We start from the raw sequence: 17,381 nt of genomic DNA on the forward strand, positions 1-17,381 counted from the left end.
AGGTGAGGCAGGTGAGATCCGTGGTTGGTCGAGCGGGTATGGTGGAAGTATGAATGGCATGGTTTGAATTACTAAGCGGTTCCTGATGAGCGGGTTTTAGGCGGTCAATGGAAACGGTTTCTTGGCGTCCATTGTAGTCAATTGTAAAAGTCTTGGCTTCTCTTGTAAGTACCTTATGCGGGCCGGTGTATGGTTCTTGAAGCGATCTTTTAGAGCCGCCCCTGCGTAGAAATACGTGGCTGCATGTGTCAAGGTCGTTAGATACGTATACTGGAGCTCGTGCTTGCTTACGGGGTGATGTGGGTCGGAGATTTCGCATTATCGTTCGCAGCTGATTGGCATATGCCATAGGATCAGGAGCGGGCTCTTCCATACCAGATGTGAAAAATTCTCCGGGTAGGTGAAGGGTAGAGCCATATACCAACTCGGCTGGACTGTAGCCGAGGTGTCGTTTCAAAGCCGTCCGAAGTCCGAGGAGGACGATCGGTAAGCTTGTGTTCCAGCTATTTGGGTTGGATTGTGCCATCAGCGCTACTTTCAATGAGCGATGAAAACGTTCGACGAGACCATTTGCGGAAGGGTGGTAGGCGGTCGTTCGTATTCGTTTTGTTCCCAAGAGTGATAGGAGTTGGCGGAAGAGCGCGGATTCAAATTGACGTCCCCGGTCCGTTGTGAGAGTAGATGGGATGCCGAATCGGGACACCCATCCTTGAACTAAAGTGCGTGCTACGGTGTCTGCTTGGATATCTTGAATGGGAAATGCCTCTGGCCAGCGGGTGAACCGATCTATGCATGTAAGAAGATACCGATAACCCTCAGATAGTGGCAGGGGTCCCACTATATCGATGTGGATGTGGTCGAAGCGCTTTTTCGTGGTTGGAAATGCCTGTAGCGGCGCAGAAGTGTGACGTTCGACCTTTGATTTTTGGCAGTGAATGCAGGTTCGAGGCCAGCTTCGGACATCTTTATTGATTCCGGGCCAGAGGAAGCGTTCAGCTATTAGATGTTGAGTGGCACGAATAGCGGGATGAGATAAACCGTGTACGGAGTCAAAAACTTGCCTGCGAAAGTTAGCAGGTATGAATGGTCTTGGTGTTCCGGTCGAGACGTCGCAGACTACTCCTGTGGTGGATGAAGATAAAGTAATCTCCTCGAAGGCAAGCCGACCAGGAAATTCGCGTAGATGTTTAAGCTCTTGGTCCTGTTGCTGGGCAACGCTTATTGCATCATAGTCGAGAGCAGGAGGGAAACCCAGTCCGCAGGAAATTGGAGTGCTCCGTGACAAAGCGTCAGCAACAGGGTTGTTGATGCCTTTGACATGGCGGATGGCGGTTGTATATTCGGCAATATAAGCCAAGTGCCGTGTCTCGCGAGGTGAGTGAGCGTCTGTGCCATTTTGCAGAGCATACGTGAGGGGCTTGTGGTCTGTTAGAAAGAAGAACTCTGTTCCTTGGAGAAAATTTCGAAAATGGCGGATTGCAGTGTATATTGCCAAGAGCTCGCACCCGAAAGTGCTGTAACGTTGTTCCGCCGACGTCAGTTGTCTTGAAAAGAAAGCAATTGGCTTCCAGACAGTGCCGATTAGTTGTTGTAAGACAGCTCCTGCGGCGACGTCGGAGGCGTCTACCATGATGTTAGTTGGAGTGTTGTGCTGGGGATGTGACAGAAGCGTCGCATTTGCGAGTTCCAGCTTCGCTCGGCTAAAAGCTTGTTCGGCGATCGGTGTCCACTGCACAGGAGACGAGGGTGTCTTGGTGCCTTTCAGCAGAGAAGTGAGGGGCAACAGAATCGCAGCGCTCTGGGGAGCAAATCGCCGATAGAAGTTCACCAGTCCGAGGAACTCACGAAGGTGGCGGATGGTTGTGGGTGTTGGGAAATTGGTTATCGCCAGCACTTTTGTTGGAAGGGGCCGTCCCCTATGAAAATGGTTAATGCCATTTGAAAGTCATATTATTGCCAAATGGCAACAGCTGTTTACAAATAGTCAATCAGCAGGCAACAGATGTTAATCGTCATTGAGACGTCACCCTGCTGACCCGGATAGCCATTTCGCCACCGTCAACTTTTTGCCGTTCTATTGGTTATTGTCGGTGTATCATCAGTGTATCTACATGTTAACGTTAAATGGCTAAAGGAGGCAATCAAAGGACTATACATTTTATAGTCTTTTGACTGCCTCCAATAGCCAATTAGCATTAGCATGTAGATACACTGGCAATGCACTGACAATAACCAATAGAACGGCAAAAAGTTGACGGTGGCGAAATGGCTATCCGGGTCAACAAGATGACATCTCAATGACGATTAACATCTGTTGCCTGCTGATTGACTGCTCTTAAACACCTGTTGCCATTTGGCAATAATACAAAATGGCATCAACCATTTTTATAAGGGCATAATTATCACATAGACGTCATTTGATCGAATTTCGTGACCATTTCGCCATAGTCAACCCCTCGTAAACTTTAAGCTGGCCAGCCGAAAAACTGCAATAGTTTACATGGCCTACCATTGATTCCATGCCTGATACACATAGTGCCGGCTTGCAATATGGGAAGAAAACAAAGATTGAAGGACAATTTAAAGACCCAAAATTTATTTATCACAATGTCATTAAAATGACGTGTTTTTTTTCAAGACTAAGTTAATCACCCAAATGTAAACGATAAGTGAAAAAATAACCTTTCCTTGCTTCCTGACATGTCTGTAAGGTATCAGCTGAAAGAAGAAAAACATTATAAATTAAGTGGGCATATAACCAGAAATATTCTTGCAGCACATTCAAAAATATGCACAGAAGAACCTTGCTCAGATGTTTTCTCGGCTGTTATGTTCACGGAAACCGGTCCTATTGAACGTCCAAAAGTATATATGTGTTAGAATTACAGGCTTCATGAATTTCCTTCTTGGTTCTTATGCCCAAACACTGCCACTCAAGGTGGCTGGCATGACTACTAGGAACACATACCCTGTTCCTTTTGTTTTACTCCCTTTATTTTACCTCCTTGCCTCTCTGCACTGTGTTTCTTGCTTGGTCCTGTATGACAATAAGAGATTCAGGCTCTCACGACACCCCATTTTGCTTTACCACCTCCATGCCACCATGTTCAAGCAGTGCTGATTGCATCAAGCCCCACTGCTTTGATGTGGCATGCAGGGTGCAGTGATTTGTTTGAGGCAGCCGTGGTTTAGCTCGATGGGCTCAGAATTTTTGCATCCTTATATTTCAATATTTTTTTAACTGCAACGATAGACAATGCATCACTGCGATGGCGCGGCTGTCGGCACAGCACATGTACACACATGTCTGCTCACACGAATCTAGTTCCTGCGTATGCAGTGCCCATAGCTGCTGTGGGCAAACACAAGCTTGTCTGTAAACAGTGTGTTACTTATAGTTCAACCACAATTTTAAGAAGTGTTGAAAAAATTGTCAACATATAAAATAAGGCAATCTTTTTTACAGCCACAAAAGCTAAGGTAAGATAAACAGAGAATACAGCTTCCTGAAACATCTATAGCTATCCCAAGGGCATTATCAGTTGTTACATCTTTGCTCATGTCATGATCCTTTATTGTGACTGCATAAAGATGCAGCAGCAGGGTTCTACTGTATTTCACACAATGTTTGAATGTGCAATAGCTTTAACTTCCACAACACATCAGCCAACCACAGGTTGTCAAAATGTCAACTCCACAATAATGTAATAAGTATGAATACAATAATAATCCCTGGAAAAGGGGTACAAGGGGGAGAAAGGTCAAAGAGGAATCTCCTTTGTCCCCTTGTTCCCCATTTTATTTGATGTGATTATTATTGTCATTCTTGTCTTGAATAAAAGGGTCTACTCGTGTCTCTTAAAGGACAACTCCGCTCAATTCCAGGAATTTCGGGGTTTTTGGTGATTATACACTAAGGTATACTAATAAACGGCTCGACGTCGTTTGTTTCTCAAAAAAGGAAATATAATTTTCGTAATCCTTCTTTACTCCTGATCACGAACCGAAACCGAAACTGCGCCCGCGCCTGGCAACATTGGCCCCGCGTCGTCATAGTCTGGGTCAACCCACGTGGTACGAACGTCACCGCACGACCTCGCCGACTGCGCGGACGGACGGATCGGCGGAACAAGCGTCGTAGCGCCGTGTCGTCTGCTCCACGGTCTCTGCTATCCAACGACGTGTGCACTACCGCGGCCGCAGTGTTTTGACGCAGAAAAAGGCAAGTTGTTTAAAAGTTATGTTTTGGAACCATTAGTAGTTGAAGTTAAGTAAACCACTCGTAATATGCCAGGCATCGCAGCACAAAACGTTGCTCCGAGACGCAGCAGGTTCGGTCTTCCCGACGACGAGCGCGGAGCGCTCGCTCAGACACTCATCAGCGCATGCGCGTTTTGGATCACGTGGACATCGGTATGCACGCTGCTGGCGCCGCCTGTAGGCTGCGCCTCAATAAAGTAAAAAACAAGAAAAAAAGCGGTCCCAGACTATGACGTGCGGCGCAGTGTTGGCTGCCCCCACACGCGGTATTGACTGCGCTGTTCTCTGCGCCGCACATCGGCCGCTAGAATTAGCAGATTTCGGAGACTTGAGGCATCTCAAACTTTGTTTACCAGTTTAACAAACTTTTAGGCTTAATTACGTCGTAATACTTGACGTGTAGTCTTTCTAGGTGATACTAAAGAGAACTGCGTTGTTTTTTCAGCATCGAAAACGAAGCGGAGTTGCCCTTTAAGAGAGGGAAGCAGCTTACCTGGAAGAGCATAGCGCCCCCGGGACAGAAATCGAGAGAGGCTGTCCTCGACTTGCTTCCCCACATTGCTGTACTCCGTGAAGGTGCGAGCTGAAAGAGCAAATGAGAATTGCAATTTAAAATGATGATAGCCCCTAGAAAGCTACACTCAAGTATTGGTACCCTTTTCCTCATTGTCCAGTTCTGCCAAAACGGTCATTCATCCATTTGGATGGTGAAATTCGTTCATGCGCATGCAGCTTGTGGGCACTGCCATGTGGTTATTGCGTCATTACTTGAATTTAATGTAAATATTCACTTCACCTTAGACAAAGATTTATCTATTACTTTTGATAAGATCTTTGGATGCTTAGCAATTTTAACAGCAGCCTGCGGGGCGCACTCATAGATGCACCCCTCTTCAATCAGTTTGGGGAGTGCGTCTTTAAACGCTCACTCTTTTTATCGTACGGGAGGAAGCACCATCTATCCCCTAACATCGGAAATAATTTTCCTTTAGAAATTAAAGCTATGATGGTAGCACAAGAAAAGTTTCGTACAAAAAAATATAGGCAAAATAGGGACAAAAAAATTTTTTTTTGGTCATGGGTCCCCAGTCACGGGGTCAAGAAATAGATTAATCTTGTGTGTTAACATTTTTTTCAAAGCAATAACATGACAGGACTATGTTATCAAGTGTATAGCTCTTTTTACTGTGGTCATAATGAGGTGGCATAGCCTTTGTCATTTGCCCAATAATGCTCAACAAACACAAAACTAAAACAAAAATTCTCGCAGACCAAGAGCCATTACTACATGCAGTGCAAGTTTTGAGGGTAAACATTTTGGCAGAGGCCTGCCTGGTCGGGAGAAAGCTTAAAAACTCAAAAACATCCGTCCACACACCCGCATCTGTGTTCCCTACATAAAGGGGACTAGCGAAGCGCTGTCATGTATGCTGGTAAAAGAAAGTATTCAGGTGTCCAACAAACCGGTATCAACACTTTCACGTATGATGCTGCGAATTAAAGGTCATCCCTCTAAACAAAGAGCGCAGGGCATTGTATATTCAATTCCATGCCACCTACATTGGAAAAACAAAGACCTTCCCAGAAAGAATTCAACAACACAAAAACAACTGCAAATTCGACCACGAGCGCAGCGCTGTTGCAGAGAGCTGTGAGGACAATGAATATCGCATCAACTCTGCCAACACCCTCATAAATGTTGAGACAAACTTCTGCCATCAGCTTTTTATAGTCATGGCATATCCAAACAACACCAGGAAACATCAATAGGTCCACTGGCACATTGCCATCATGCTACGTGAACGGACTCAGCCACCTAACGAAGTGAAAAAAAAAGAGACTATCGTAGAAGAAAACGAAGCCGTTGTCCCCTATCTGGAAGCAGTCACCCCTGAAGAAAAAAACAAGCTGTTTTTGAAACGTTGGGACCTTGTTGTAGGATATGGTTGGTGATTTTTTTCAAATTCCAATGTATGAGTTTAGCATTTGTTTGAGTCATCATTCACTTTTTTACCATATTTACCCGCATAACCCTGTTGGAAAATATTGATGATGGAAAGATGACGGAAAAGGCTCATACAAGCGTAACCGTAATATGGGACATCCTATACAAGCGAAAAAGGCGGCTCCAGTATAGTGGAATAAGGCGGAACGATACAGGTGGGCGGAACCATACAAGCGTGTCGTATTATGGGACATCCTATACCAGCGTAGTGGATTAAGGCGGAACCATGGAGGTGGACGGAACCATACATGCATAACGTAATATGGGACATCCTATACCAGCAAAAAGGCGATACCAGCATGGTGGAGCCATATGGCTCCACCATGTTGGTTTCGCCTTTTCACTGTTGTACAGGGCGATTTAGTTTTAAGCTTTACATATATGTTTAGAAAGGTCGTGAAAGCTAAATTAATGCGGTTTGTGCAGGCGAGTTATACGGCCAGGCGTACGTAGTATAGGGACCTAGTCGTAACGATAAGTCAGATAATTAAATACAATTTGTTAATCAACTTTTTAATTAGTGAAAATGAAAATACGGTTTCAATTAGAAACTTGCTGAGTCATTGAAAACCACAAAATCAAGTTTTTTTAGAAGGATATAATGCAGGGGTAGCGTTTTATGCGTTCTGTAAAAAGCTTTATTTGGATGAGTTTCTAGGTTTCAGTTTCTTATCAGAGCTCATCTCTGCGCCCACGGTCCTGTTCCCCAGGGGCTTAGACACGCAACACACGTGCGCCTTGCTTCCCTTCATCCTACGAGGGAGGCGAGGGGGCGGCTTCGCACTGTGGCCACTGGGCAGCTGGACCGCAGGTGCAAAGATGCGCTCGGTAAGAAACTTCGGTAAGAAACCGAAGTCTGGAAACGCGTCCAAATTGACCATTTTTTTTAGAACGCCATAAAATGCTACTCTTGTCTTATATCTTTACAAAGAAAATTGATTTAGTGTGTTTTGATGATGCTTAGCAAGTTTCTAATTGGAACCATGGGTCTATTTTAACTGATTAAAAATTTCACGAACATACTATACTTAGAGAGAGGCTGAAGCAGTTTTCTATTTGAGAAAACACTTAAATCTTCTTCATTCGACCTCCAGAATCTCAAATATCAAAATTATTTGCTAATTTAATTAATCGAGGCTGCATAGTCATTTTTAAAGCGCTGTGAAAGCACTTCCCTAGAGAGCGACGTCACAAGAGCAGCTTTCAAAATCTTTGTTCACGCATCTTCAGCGCCTATCAAAGCTATGCACGCACATGCTATTTTTTAAAAGGGCAGAAAAATGTGTCACGACTGGTGCCAATGCCGGAGAATATACCTAGAAAACTTGCGATTGGACGAGCGGCCCTTAAGCGACACACGCTTGGCGGCCGAAAGGTCTCCTTACGATGTCACTGTTGGTAGGATGTTTTTGTGTGTTTTCTGACGTTTAGTTATATCTTTGAGGAAAACGAACGGGATATTCAGATTTGCGGGATAAAACTACGCTAGAATGAACCTCCATCTAGTTTTCTGAAAGAAGTCTGGCACATCTCTGTAATAAGCCGACGGATCATTACAAATTAGCCTTTTATACTATGCCGCCCTGGCCATATAACTCACGTGCACAGACCGTGTAAATGTAGCTTTTACGGCTTTTTTTAAAAAAATCTGTAAAACATAGAAAAAAACACTCTGTAGAATGTCCCCCAATACGATACGATTGTATGGTTCCTTCCCCGCTTGCATTGTTCAAGAAAGACTTGTGGACATCCAGCATTTCATTGGAATGCTGGATGTCAGCGAGTCTCTACATCAGTGAGTGGTTTCAAACAAGCATGATGTTTGCACACCAGTAAGCTCTTATCCGAGGCTCACCAGGAGCACTAAGAGCAGAGGCGAAATGTCGTGACCTGGTAAATTTGGTTGCAGGTATTTATTTTTACAAGAACTGCATGCAGCAAAGCTTAACTTTGCTCAAAAGAAGATTATTAAAAATTCAATACTGAACAATGGTGTCCCTTGAGCTGTCAGACCAAACTCCCACTCTTGCCACTCAGGAGTTCCTAACTTGTGCGTAGAGGATCAGCACAACCCAGATTTGTGCTGCGAGCGCACCTGCAATATAAAAGTTGAATAAACATGAGATGAAATATGAGACGTTTACAATTCTCTGTAACGTGAAATTAGAGCACAGATCTTGAAGAGGAGGATGGGAGGGTATGCCCCTCCTCCCCCTCCCCTCCTCCTCTTCTGCTCCCTCCCATTTAGCGGGAAATTTCCCTGAATTTAGCGGGAAAATTTCCCCACTAAATTTAGCTGGTTAAGTTTCCCCCTAAATTTAGCGCAGAAATTGATGTCACATGACCTCAACACAAATGCAGTTTTTCCGCTAAAAGTAGCGGGGAAAATGACGTCGCATGACCGTGTCACGTCATCCATAAAAAAATTCAGTTTCTCAGCTAGACTTAGCGGAAATATTAACGTCACATGACCACAACATTAATTCAATTTCCTGCCAAGTTTAGTTGGGCGGTTACGCCGACAGCGACGCCGCAAAACGCGGAAACGGGTGCTAAGAGCTGCGCTAAAAACTAAATGCATCAGGTGAAATAAAGTGAACATTAGAGATACTGTAAGAAAAAGAAGAGAATCTAAGATACCGTTCTCAGATCCTTCCGTTTGTCCGTTCTCAAATGTTTTGATTTCAAGAAATGTTTATCTCTTTATTCATACCCAGAGAACCCCTCCCAGTTTCAGCATGAATGCAATAAATCAATGCAGACTAGACCTTGTAAACTATAATCCACATGAAAATGAATGTTTGCCACATAGTCATGTATGAGTCAGTAGCTCAGATCTCTAAATACATTTGTATTGAGGAACATTCTTGAATAAAACTTCTGGGCTTCGAATTCAACAGTTTGTACTTCCATAAGGAACACTGTATGGCACTGATTTCTTTTTTTTTTTTTTGTGACACATCAGAAACAGCATAGCACTGTCATCCTCGCATACCTAACAAGAATTTGTATTTTCTTTTTTAGCATGGCATGTACTATTCTAATGCTCATACAGCATCCTTTAACCAAATTTCCTTTGTAGAGCTTTTTATTGGTTCTTATTTAGCTTTCACGACAGATTCGGTACCTTGAATTCTCACTTGGCATCAACAGTTTTATATATTAACGTAATAGCGAAAGACAAGATGTATGGACTTGAGTACGGCTCAGCAAGCACAGATGTTGAGAAAAGTACTGAAGAAAACTCAAATGTCAAAATAAAAATAAGCTGGAATGTGGATACAATTATGGACATGGTCATGAATACAGTTAGCAGATTCAATATGAAGAATGTGTGTTAGATGCACGCTCAAAGAAACCTGTTGCATCTATATTCATTCAAATTACTTTGCAGAACCCAGCGCTGCAGTCTCAGGTGGGAGTTCGCTGAATGAGTCTACTGAAAATGAGTGTAGACGGAAAAAGCAGTTTGATCTGCGATAATGAGCATTACATAAGTGACATGTCATAATTACTGTTACAGTGCCGAATGTTCCAAACTGTCAGTCGCATCATTCTGTGAGTTCCCTCCATACATTAGAGGGTTTGGCTCTCTCGAATGCTTTGCGAGAAAAATGATGAACTGGAAATATCTAGAGTAGTTCTAGAAAAACTATTTCCAGAATCTTATCTCAGCATTGCAAAGAATATAAAAAGTTTCTAAAGACAAGGTTAGTGCAGGAGTTGAATAAACTAAATACTTTGTTTTTCGAAACCATCTTGCCGTAGTAAACGTATGAAGTTCCCCTAGGTAGAGCTAGTCATTACGGATGATTGTGCCCATTGCGTACCATAAAAATTTAATTTGCGACCTACAATATTTACAAACTCAATAGGCCCTTCCCGAAAGTCAGTCAAGCAACCTTGGCAAAGTTACTCGACCCCATTACTACGGCGTCGCCACGAAAGCGATGGCTGCAGCTGGCTGTGGACCAACCGCTGACAGCGGTTCAACAGAACCAGGAGCTTCATCGTGGAGCACGAGTCTATCGAAAATACCGCAGAGCTTCGATGGAGATAAAGTCGAATCGTACCGCACGTCCAGGTTGAGGTCGAGCCGTCAGGCTGCACGAAGCTACAAGTTCGTGACGGAAGCCTACATAGACCCGTCGTCGATTCGAGTGTCGAGGTGAGCATTATTCTTTTCTTGGGAGTTTGACATGCATCATATTATCTCTATACTCCGTTTGGCCGTAAGTATGAGCGAAGCCAAAGCTACGAGTTCGAGCAAAACGCCGTAAGCGATCTTTGTGCGCAGTCGTGCCGTCCAAGTGCCGTTAAAGGTACCATGCTGCCCGCTTACGCTTTCGACTTCGCTTGCGCTTGAGATGGAAGCAGGGGGAACGGAATGCTGTACTTTTTATTTCGGAGTTTGTTTTTGGTTTACGTAACGTTGCGAAACTCAGTAACGTGGTTCTTCGGCGGGGCTAAAGGGCCAAGTCAAGACGGGAGTCGCTCGTTGCGTCGTGTCGGTGGATTTCGCTACTCCACGCCATGTACTATCGGAAACAATATGAGCGTGAATGCGCCTCCGCTTGTCGCCGCGGAGGCGCCTTGACGCTCATATTGTTTCCGATAGTACCATACTGTGGATTAGCTGTTCTACCAGTCACAGTGCAAGCTGTCTAATTCATTCGTCTTGTCCTCATTGCCGGCACGTTAGATTTCGCGGCGACGGCCAATCATGTATTACGCTGCAGGCCTAGGCACATTGTATGAACTATCGACGTGTACGCCATGAAGGTTCCCGAATCAATAAAAGCACGTAGGGCATACGACCATATACTGTCAGAAGTGAGAGTATGCTGGCGAGCTGGTTAGTGAACGTCTTAGATTGAACCCTAAGCATTGCACATTTCTAAGCATGAGTAATCACATATTCTTTGTTTACAACTCAGCATAATGCCATTACAGGGTGAAAGGTGGCATAACTTCCACACAGCTGAGTGCCAGAGGCAGTGAAAATGCAGAAGCCCGAATGCTGGCTGTCTCCTCGGAACACATTCTATGCAACAAAAATATGTAAAACAAGAATGCTGATTTTCTAATTTTGATTCTTTCAAATTTATTTCAGTTCCACCGCCAAAGTATGTGTAAAGGCAAGCTGCTTTAGAAGCCAGAAGAAGAATTCAAGGCCGTACCAAGTTTCTTGTGGCATCCTCTACAGTGGACTTGTGTGCAATGCAAGCTGCGAATGCGCCGCTGGAACTAGTGGTGTGTGTAATCACTCACTAGCCCTTCTGAAACTTCTGGCTCTACTGCGAGCTAAGGACTATGCTGAAGCTCCGCCTGTTGTTGCCTGTACTGAGCTGCCCCAGCAGTGGCGCCGCCCACGGGGAGAGGCAGTTGCATCGACAAGCCTACAGTCTGTCGACTGGAGAAGTGTTCGAGAAGATGGCAGTGACGTACCCATCTCTTCAAAACTTTACGATGCGCGAAGAAAACCGTTGGACCAGAATGAGACAATGCTGTCCATTCGAAAACTTGGTGCGGATCGTTGTTCAAGTGATGTCACGCCCTTTGCCAAGCGCCTTCGAGAAGCCACTGCGGACTCTGTCGAAACGAGGTTTGGCCTGGCTCCTGTTGGTAGTCCCCTATCGTACCAGCACTCACTCGTTCCATTTGGATATGAGACATATATCAGCCCGGAACTGAGCCTCGTACAAAGGAGGACCACTGCACTGCCTTCTGACCCGGCATTCTTTGAGTCCGGCGTGGCCTGGGATACCTCCGGGCACAACTTTCCCTTGCAACAGGACCTGCTTCTCAAGGTACCATTATTGTTAAGCGCAGTTCAGTTACAGCACAATACTTAGATTGTCTTGGTGATCTCAGCAAGCTTAGTCGAGGAGAGACTGAAGAAATAATCCACTTCTATCTGTAAAAATCACTGCTACATACAAGTATCGGGCCCTGTGGTATTGGCTGCAAGTATGCCCGTTTCACACTTATGCCAGTATGCTTGTGTAGAGTATGTAAAAATGACTCCTAATATTGATTCATGTCACCTGTAAGGCTTCACTGCTTCTCACAACTTACGAAGGCTGCTATTTTTGCAGTCTCTGCTGGTGACTTCGACTCAAGCCACAGTTTTGGAGAAAAACACACGGCAGCAGTCGAAGAGTCCGCTATGGAGGGCAGCCCGACGGAACAGGCTGACAGCGTCATCCTTCGGGGAAGTTGCAACACGCGAGAGCTGGTCTTTAAAAGGCCTCAACAACCTGACATCAACCAAGGACATCTCGCACGTCCGTGCGGTCAGGTAATTTGTATATTCCCAGCTAGAGAACAAGCAGTGTTCCACCCGATAATGTCAATATTATGCTGTCCCTAGCTGCCGACGTGTATGCTGGGTATCGACAGTGCAAGGTTCTGGTTTCAGTTTCTTTTGTTGGCGCTACCTTCGTCAATTTATTGATTTGATTTGCTGTACTGTAGGGAACAGAGGCATTACAGAGGAGAATGGTGAGAAAAAGAAACTTGTACAAGAGCTAAACAGTAGAAAGTGTCTGGTTACCAACACTTGCACAAAGAGGACGACAGTCGGTGCACAGTCAACAGATGCAAGTTACCGATTCTAGTAATTTCATATACTTTGGGGTGACGGACACACACAATGTGTCAGAGCTCCAGAATGAAATGCCCACTTTGTGACTATGATCCAGGCCTGCAATGTAGATGTCTGATCCATGCGTGCGATGACTGTGACTGGTTAGTTGGCGTGACTAAAGTCGCTCGGAATGCATGAGGATCTGTTAGGTGTTCATATATAGCGGAGTCCTATTTTGATGCTTTTGTGGCAGCTGGTTTGTGACACGTACATAAAATTGAAAGAATAAAACACGTAGGACAAGCACGAGACAACCACATTCTTTCATGGTTGTCCCGTGCTTGTCCTCCGTGTTTTATTCTTTCAATTTTACGTATTCATGTTCAACCCGCTCGCCTTTACCAGACCAGTGGTTTGTGACACCTACGCATTAATCTTTTTTCCCAATAGACACGGTATCAAGTACGAGCCAGCGGCTGTGCAACGTTACGAGAGTGCCTTGCGGGTCTTGGGACATGATATCCAGACATCGCACTGCGGCATTGTTGTTCAACCTGACTGCCCCTGGCTCGGAGCGTCTCCTGACAGGACGACATGGGACCCGACCGAAGCAACTGCTCATGGGGTTGTCGAGGTGAAATGTCCTTATACATTGAAGGATGGAGGCCTCGAGACTGCGGTAGACTTTTACATGGTGAAGGATACTTCAGGGGTGTACCGCTTGAACCGGGAACATAGGTATTACTACCAGATTCTGGGTCAGATGGCGCTTTCTGGCCTGCTGTGGGGGGATTTCGTTGTTTATTCCCACAAGTTTTTGATTGTTGAGAGAATTTATTTTTCTCAAGAGAAGTGGCTAGAATGTAAAACTACACTAGACAAGTTTTACTTCTCTGTTTTGCTGCCATACCTGTCCGAAAGTCGCACATAATTGTTTACTTATGCGACTTGTGGCCTGAATGTCTTCATTGAACATTGTCCAACTAATATGACATTTCATGCTGCATTCATTTGTGTACTCTTGTATTTTAGTGTTAATTAATATATATGTTCAAATGGCTGTCTTATAATATTGCAGTCAAAATTCACAAAAAAAGTAGAAACTTTCAAATTAAGGCCATCTTCTTTAGGACGTGTGAAGCAATCTGGTTGTGAAGCTTGTATGATGTGGAACTTAATTGTTACTGAACACTTGCAGATGTCAACAAGATTTATGAGAGGGCTTCTTTTTTGTTATCAAAAGATAAATGTACACATCACGCAAGAAAGATGAAGTCTAGTGAAATGAAGTAGACGGAACAAGGGGGCAAGTGGGGAATCATGTTGAATGCAACATATGTGCAAGAATGCAATGTCTTTTCTATGTAAATGAGCATAAGTCTGGTCAACAGAGTTATCTACGCACGCCTTTTTTGCGTCGACTTTTAACAATTTTGACTGTTGCGTCTGTTCTGCTTTCAATGACTGTGATGCTTTTGAAAACGGGATGACATTTGTGAACTATACGCCCCTGTCATGGATCGAAGCGATCAGTCGTTCTTGTGCATCCTTTCATTTTCACTCAAACTTGTTTGCCCGATGTAAACCACTCCAGAGGTCAGTGAAACCACGTGAACCATGGCAACTGCACAATCACTTATTCTTATGTTTCATGTGGCATTTGCTCTTATCCTTACCCTTTTCTGCGACTATAGTGCAGTGGCGTGTTTCCAATAAATGTTTAGCTGAGAGTTCAGCACTTGTGTCTATGTCACTAACAAACTGCCCTTGTTTGGAAAAGGAGTATCAACTTTATAGCAAATGAAACAAATAAAGTTGTCAGTTACCAGGGTTAGTGTTCTAAAAGGGGTTCTAGGTCATAAATACAATTTTCCTTCTGCGAGGTTCTCAAAACGGATAAGGATGGGGGCTTGACGCTTGCAGTTTGTTTTGTTTAAGGGGCCGATGTGGTACACAGCAGGCCACCAACTGCAGCCGCTTTATCCTTCAGGGCCGGCTTGCTCGAAGCAGCATCTCGGTTGAGACTGCTCAAGGGAAGCGTGGGAAGACTGGGGTGCCCAGCGGCCGAGATTCGAATATAGCTCGAACGCTATCATTAAAAGGACTTGCTTTGCGCATTCTTAACAGAGACACTTCTTTGTGCAAAGCTCCAGTAGTCGACAGCAGCACCACATGCAGTCTGCTTTTTCTTGCCTCAACACCTTTGATTGAAAACAGCCTTGGGAACAGGTTAAGAATGAACCAGAAGCTTAACACGTGTGCTCGTTACCCCTCGTAGTGTTTCAGCTGCACGCTTGAAGTTGACGCAACACAGTGCCAAGGTAGAACGCTCGCACTGGAGGCAGAGGCTCTGGCACATGCTTAGCCTGTGCCTGTCTATAGAACATTGCACCAGGGTGTTATGAGCTATGTCCACATTCAAAATTACGAGCTGATATGAGGGTAACAAGTATGGCTAAGCTTACTGAGCATGAAAAAATTGATTACCTGTTCTCCTTGTCTTTCAGATTTAAAATCTTGGTCTAAATACCAGTGTAGTGAAATGCACATATACAGCGCTCTAACCTAGGCGGTAACATATGCTCGACACTAGGCTTAATGACTAAAATGTGAAAAGCTACATTCTTGTATTCACACTCACTCTGCTGTGCTGTGTTCCAGAGTTGATAGAAGTTGTATGTAAAACACGCACAAACAAGTTGAAGGAAAGCTTTATTATCTGGCATAACTGCCAATGTCCTTAAACACGTATGCACAAGTAACGCAAAAGACACGCAGCTAATCTGCGTCCCTGCTTCCATCTTCATGCTGGCGTAACAGGGGGCTCTGAAGGTTCGTCAGAATTGTACAGATGGTCCATATCTCACTTGCTACTGGGCCGAGTGAGAGAGGGATGGCTCGATCAAAAATATGGAAGCTCTTGATTCGCTGTATTCTCCTTTCAACGTGTATACGCAGTGATGCAATCTTCTCAGTTTCCTTAACTTGGCTCTCTGTGAATGTCCCCTGGCCAAGGAACGGGGGGATATTGAGCCTTACATTGATGTCCCCCAGGAGCTCAGAAATCAGAAATCCTTTATCAGCCATTACCGAGTCATTCTCATCGAAGGGGAGTGCCAGGAATCCGCTCTGTCGTACGCATTCTTTGTCTGACATTGACCCCAGAAAGAGCTGCGACACGAATGTCACAGTTCCATCTGGGGATATCCCGACAAGTCCCTTAAAGGTGTTTGACGACTTGTATGTCGAAAAACTTGCAGACTGAAGTACGAGGCTGGTCGGAACTTGACACTTGACCTCTGTTGCATCGAGGATCACCCTTGTTGTTCGGTACTGCTCTGTAAAAGCAGGTGGCATATCCTCGTCCACTTGCTGCCGTGTCGCCCACAGGGGAAGTCGTGACAGGTGCTGATAGAGATAGCTAATCCATGTGATGCAGAGTCGTGACACTGTAGAGGTCGAAATCCCAAATCTGAACGCCAAGTCCTTCTCGAGGAGGCCTAGCCGAAGGCGAACCAATATTAGGAACAGTTCGTCGTGAGGGTGCAAGCTTCGTGGCCGCCCTAGTTTACTACCCAGAGAGTAAGAGGTTGACCACATTTTGATGTTTTCCCCATTGATTCCAGGATTCACATACCGTAGTAGGTCAAGGTAGGCATCGTAGTTTGGCAGTCCTGTATAGAACTGCACATCCTTAGGGCTGTCCTTAAAACATTCTATAGAAAACTTCCGGCTCAGTTTCTCTTCCATTTTCTTGTTTGATTCTTCTAGAAGTTCAATGTGCCTTGTCAACTTTACGACTTCATTTTTGGCTTCGGCAAGCTCTTTTTGAACCTCCTGAAGATCAGACGCAAGCTTGCTCACATGTGCAGCTTGTTTGGCAACTTGCCTTTGAAGTGTGGCTACCAGCACGGATATCTCTGGATCTGGTGGGGGCTCGCTTCCAGAAGCTGTTGTGATGTCGTTCTCGTCATGTGCGAGAGCAGCTCTCATGTCGACGGGGCTGCGGTTGTTCACTGGTTGAGCGTTGTGCCTCTGAAGTTTTCTTCTTGGCACTTTCTGAGCTGAGAATCTGAATGTGCTGGGCACAATCCCTTCCTTTAAAAATTTCCTGCCATTCACGTAGCCTGGAAAGAAGTCTCCGTCCCTGAAGTGTTTAGAACACACTTTTGTCGACTGGGTCACCTTAAAATGCTTTCCCTCATCTCTCCTTATTGCAATAATCCACCTTTTGAACTGCTCCTTATCCTTTGGAAAACCGAAGTAGGCAACCTGCGAGTGAAATAATGTGAGACATTAGCTTGTATCACTGTTCTACTTGTCACAAAAAGCAAGCTGCTGAAAGTGCTTAATAAAGTCATGTTTCCCATCCTGCCTGTGCGTATGTTTGAATTACTTTAGTGTTATATAATGGCACACACACATGACTTGTGTGTAACTGTGGCATGCAGTGTCATATAGTTGTGACCGAGGGGGCTCTATGCTAGGAGTCTCTTCTAGTCTTCAAGCAGTGTTGAAAACTATCAA

General features: G+C 44.7%; 2 protein-coding genes, 1 long non-coding RNA gene and 1 pseudogene across 3 annotated transcripts; 1 reads left to right on the forward strand and 3 right to left on the reverse strand.

The window, feature by feature from the left end:
- Window positions 1–2,724: 2,724 nt before the first annotated feature.
- LOC120838430 lies at window positions 2,725–4,873 on the reverse strand. The gene is made up of 3 exons (XR_005715107.2): window positions 4,754–4,873; window positions 2,969–3,037; window positions 2,725–2,848 (listed from the first exon to the last, which is right to left on the reverse strand). It is a non-coding gene; the product is annotated as an uncharacterized LOC120838430 (long non-coding RNA).
- Window positions 4,874–10,247: 5,374 nt separating this feature from the next.
- On the forward strand, window positions 10,248–14,589 carry LOC120838429. Its single transcript, XM_040208349.1, has 4 exons — window positions 10,248–10,433; window positions 11,379–12,075; window positions 12,364–12,566; window positions 13,305–14,589. The coding sequence occupies exons 2-4, from the start codon at window positions 11,770–11,772 to the stop codon at window positions 13,783–13,785; spliced, it is 990 nt and encodes a 329-aa protein (XP_040064283.1). The 5' UTR covers window positions 10,248–10,433; window positions 11,379–11,769; the 3' UTR covers window positions 13,786–14,589.
- A 1,027-nt stretch (window positions 14,590–15,616) lies between these two features.
- On the reverse strand, window positions 15,617–16,454 carry LOC120838434. The gene has a single exon (XM_040208352.1). It carries the CDS (start codon window positions 16,452–16,454, stop codon window positions 15,633–15,635), a length of 822 nt encoding a protein of 273 aa, XP_040064286.1. The 3' UTR covers window positions 15,617–15,632.
- A 29-nt stretch (window positions 16,455–16,483) lies between these two features.
- On the reverse strand, window positions 16,484–17,150 carry LOC120838431 (annotated as a pseudogene).
- Window positions 17,151–17,381: the final 231 nt, after the last annotated feature.

The sequence above is a fragment of the Ixodes scapularis genome, unplaced genomic scaffold (genome assembly GCF_016920785.2).
Source record: "Ixodes scapularis isolate PalLabHiFi unplaced genomic scaffold, ASM1692078v2 PGA_scaffold3__209_contigs__length_174095766, whole genome shotgun sequence".
NCBI classification, from domain to species: Eukaryota; Metazoa; Arthropoda; class Arachnida; order Ixodida; family Ixodidae; genus Ixodes; species Ixodes scapularis.

Coding starts and splice junctions, on each gene's coding strand:
- LOC120838429 (XM_040208349.1), top strand. CDS start 11,770: ATGCTGTCCATTCGAAAACTTGGTGCGGATCGTTGTTCAAGTGATGTC. Junction 12,076..12,363: donor AACAGGACCTGCTTCTCAAG/GTACCATTATTG, acceptor CTATTTTTGCAG/TCTCTGCTGGTGACTTCGAC. Junction 12,567..13,304: donor TCGCACGTCCGTGCGGTCAG/GTAATTTGTATA, acceptor TTTTCCCAATAG/ACACGGTATCAAGTACGAGC.
- LOC120838434 (XM_040208352.1), bottom strand. CDS start 16,454: ATGTGGTCAACCTCTTACTCTCTGGGTAGTAAACTAGGGCGGCCACGA.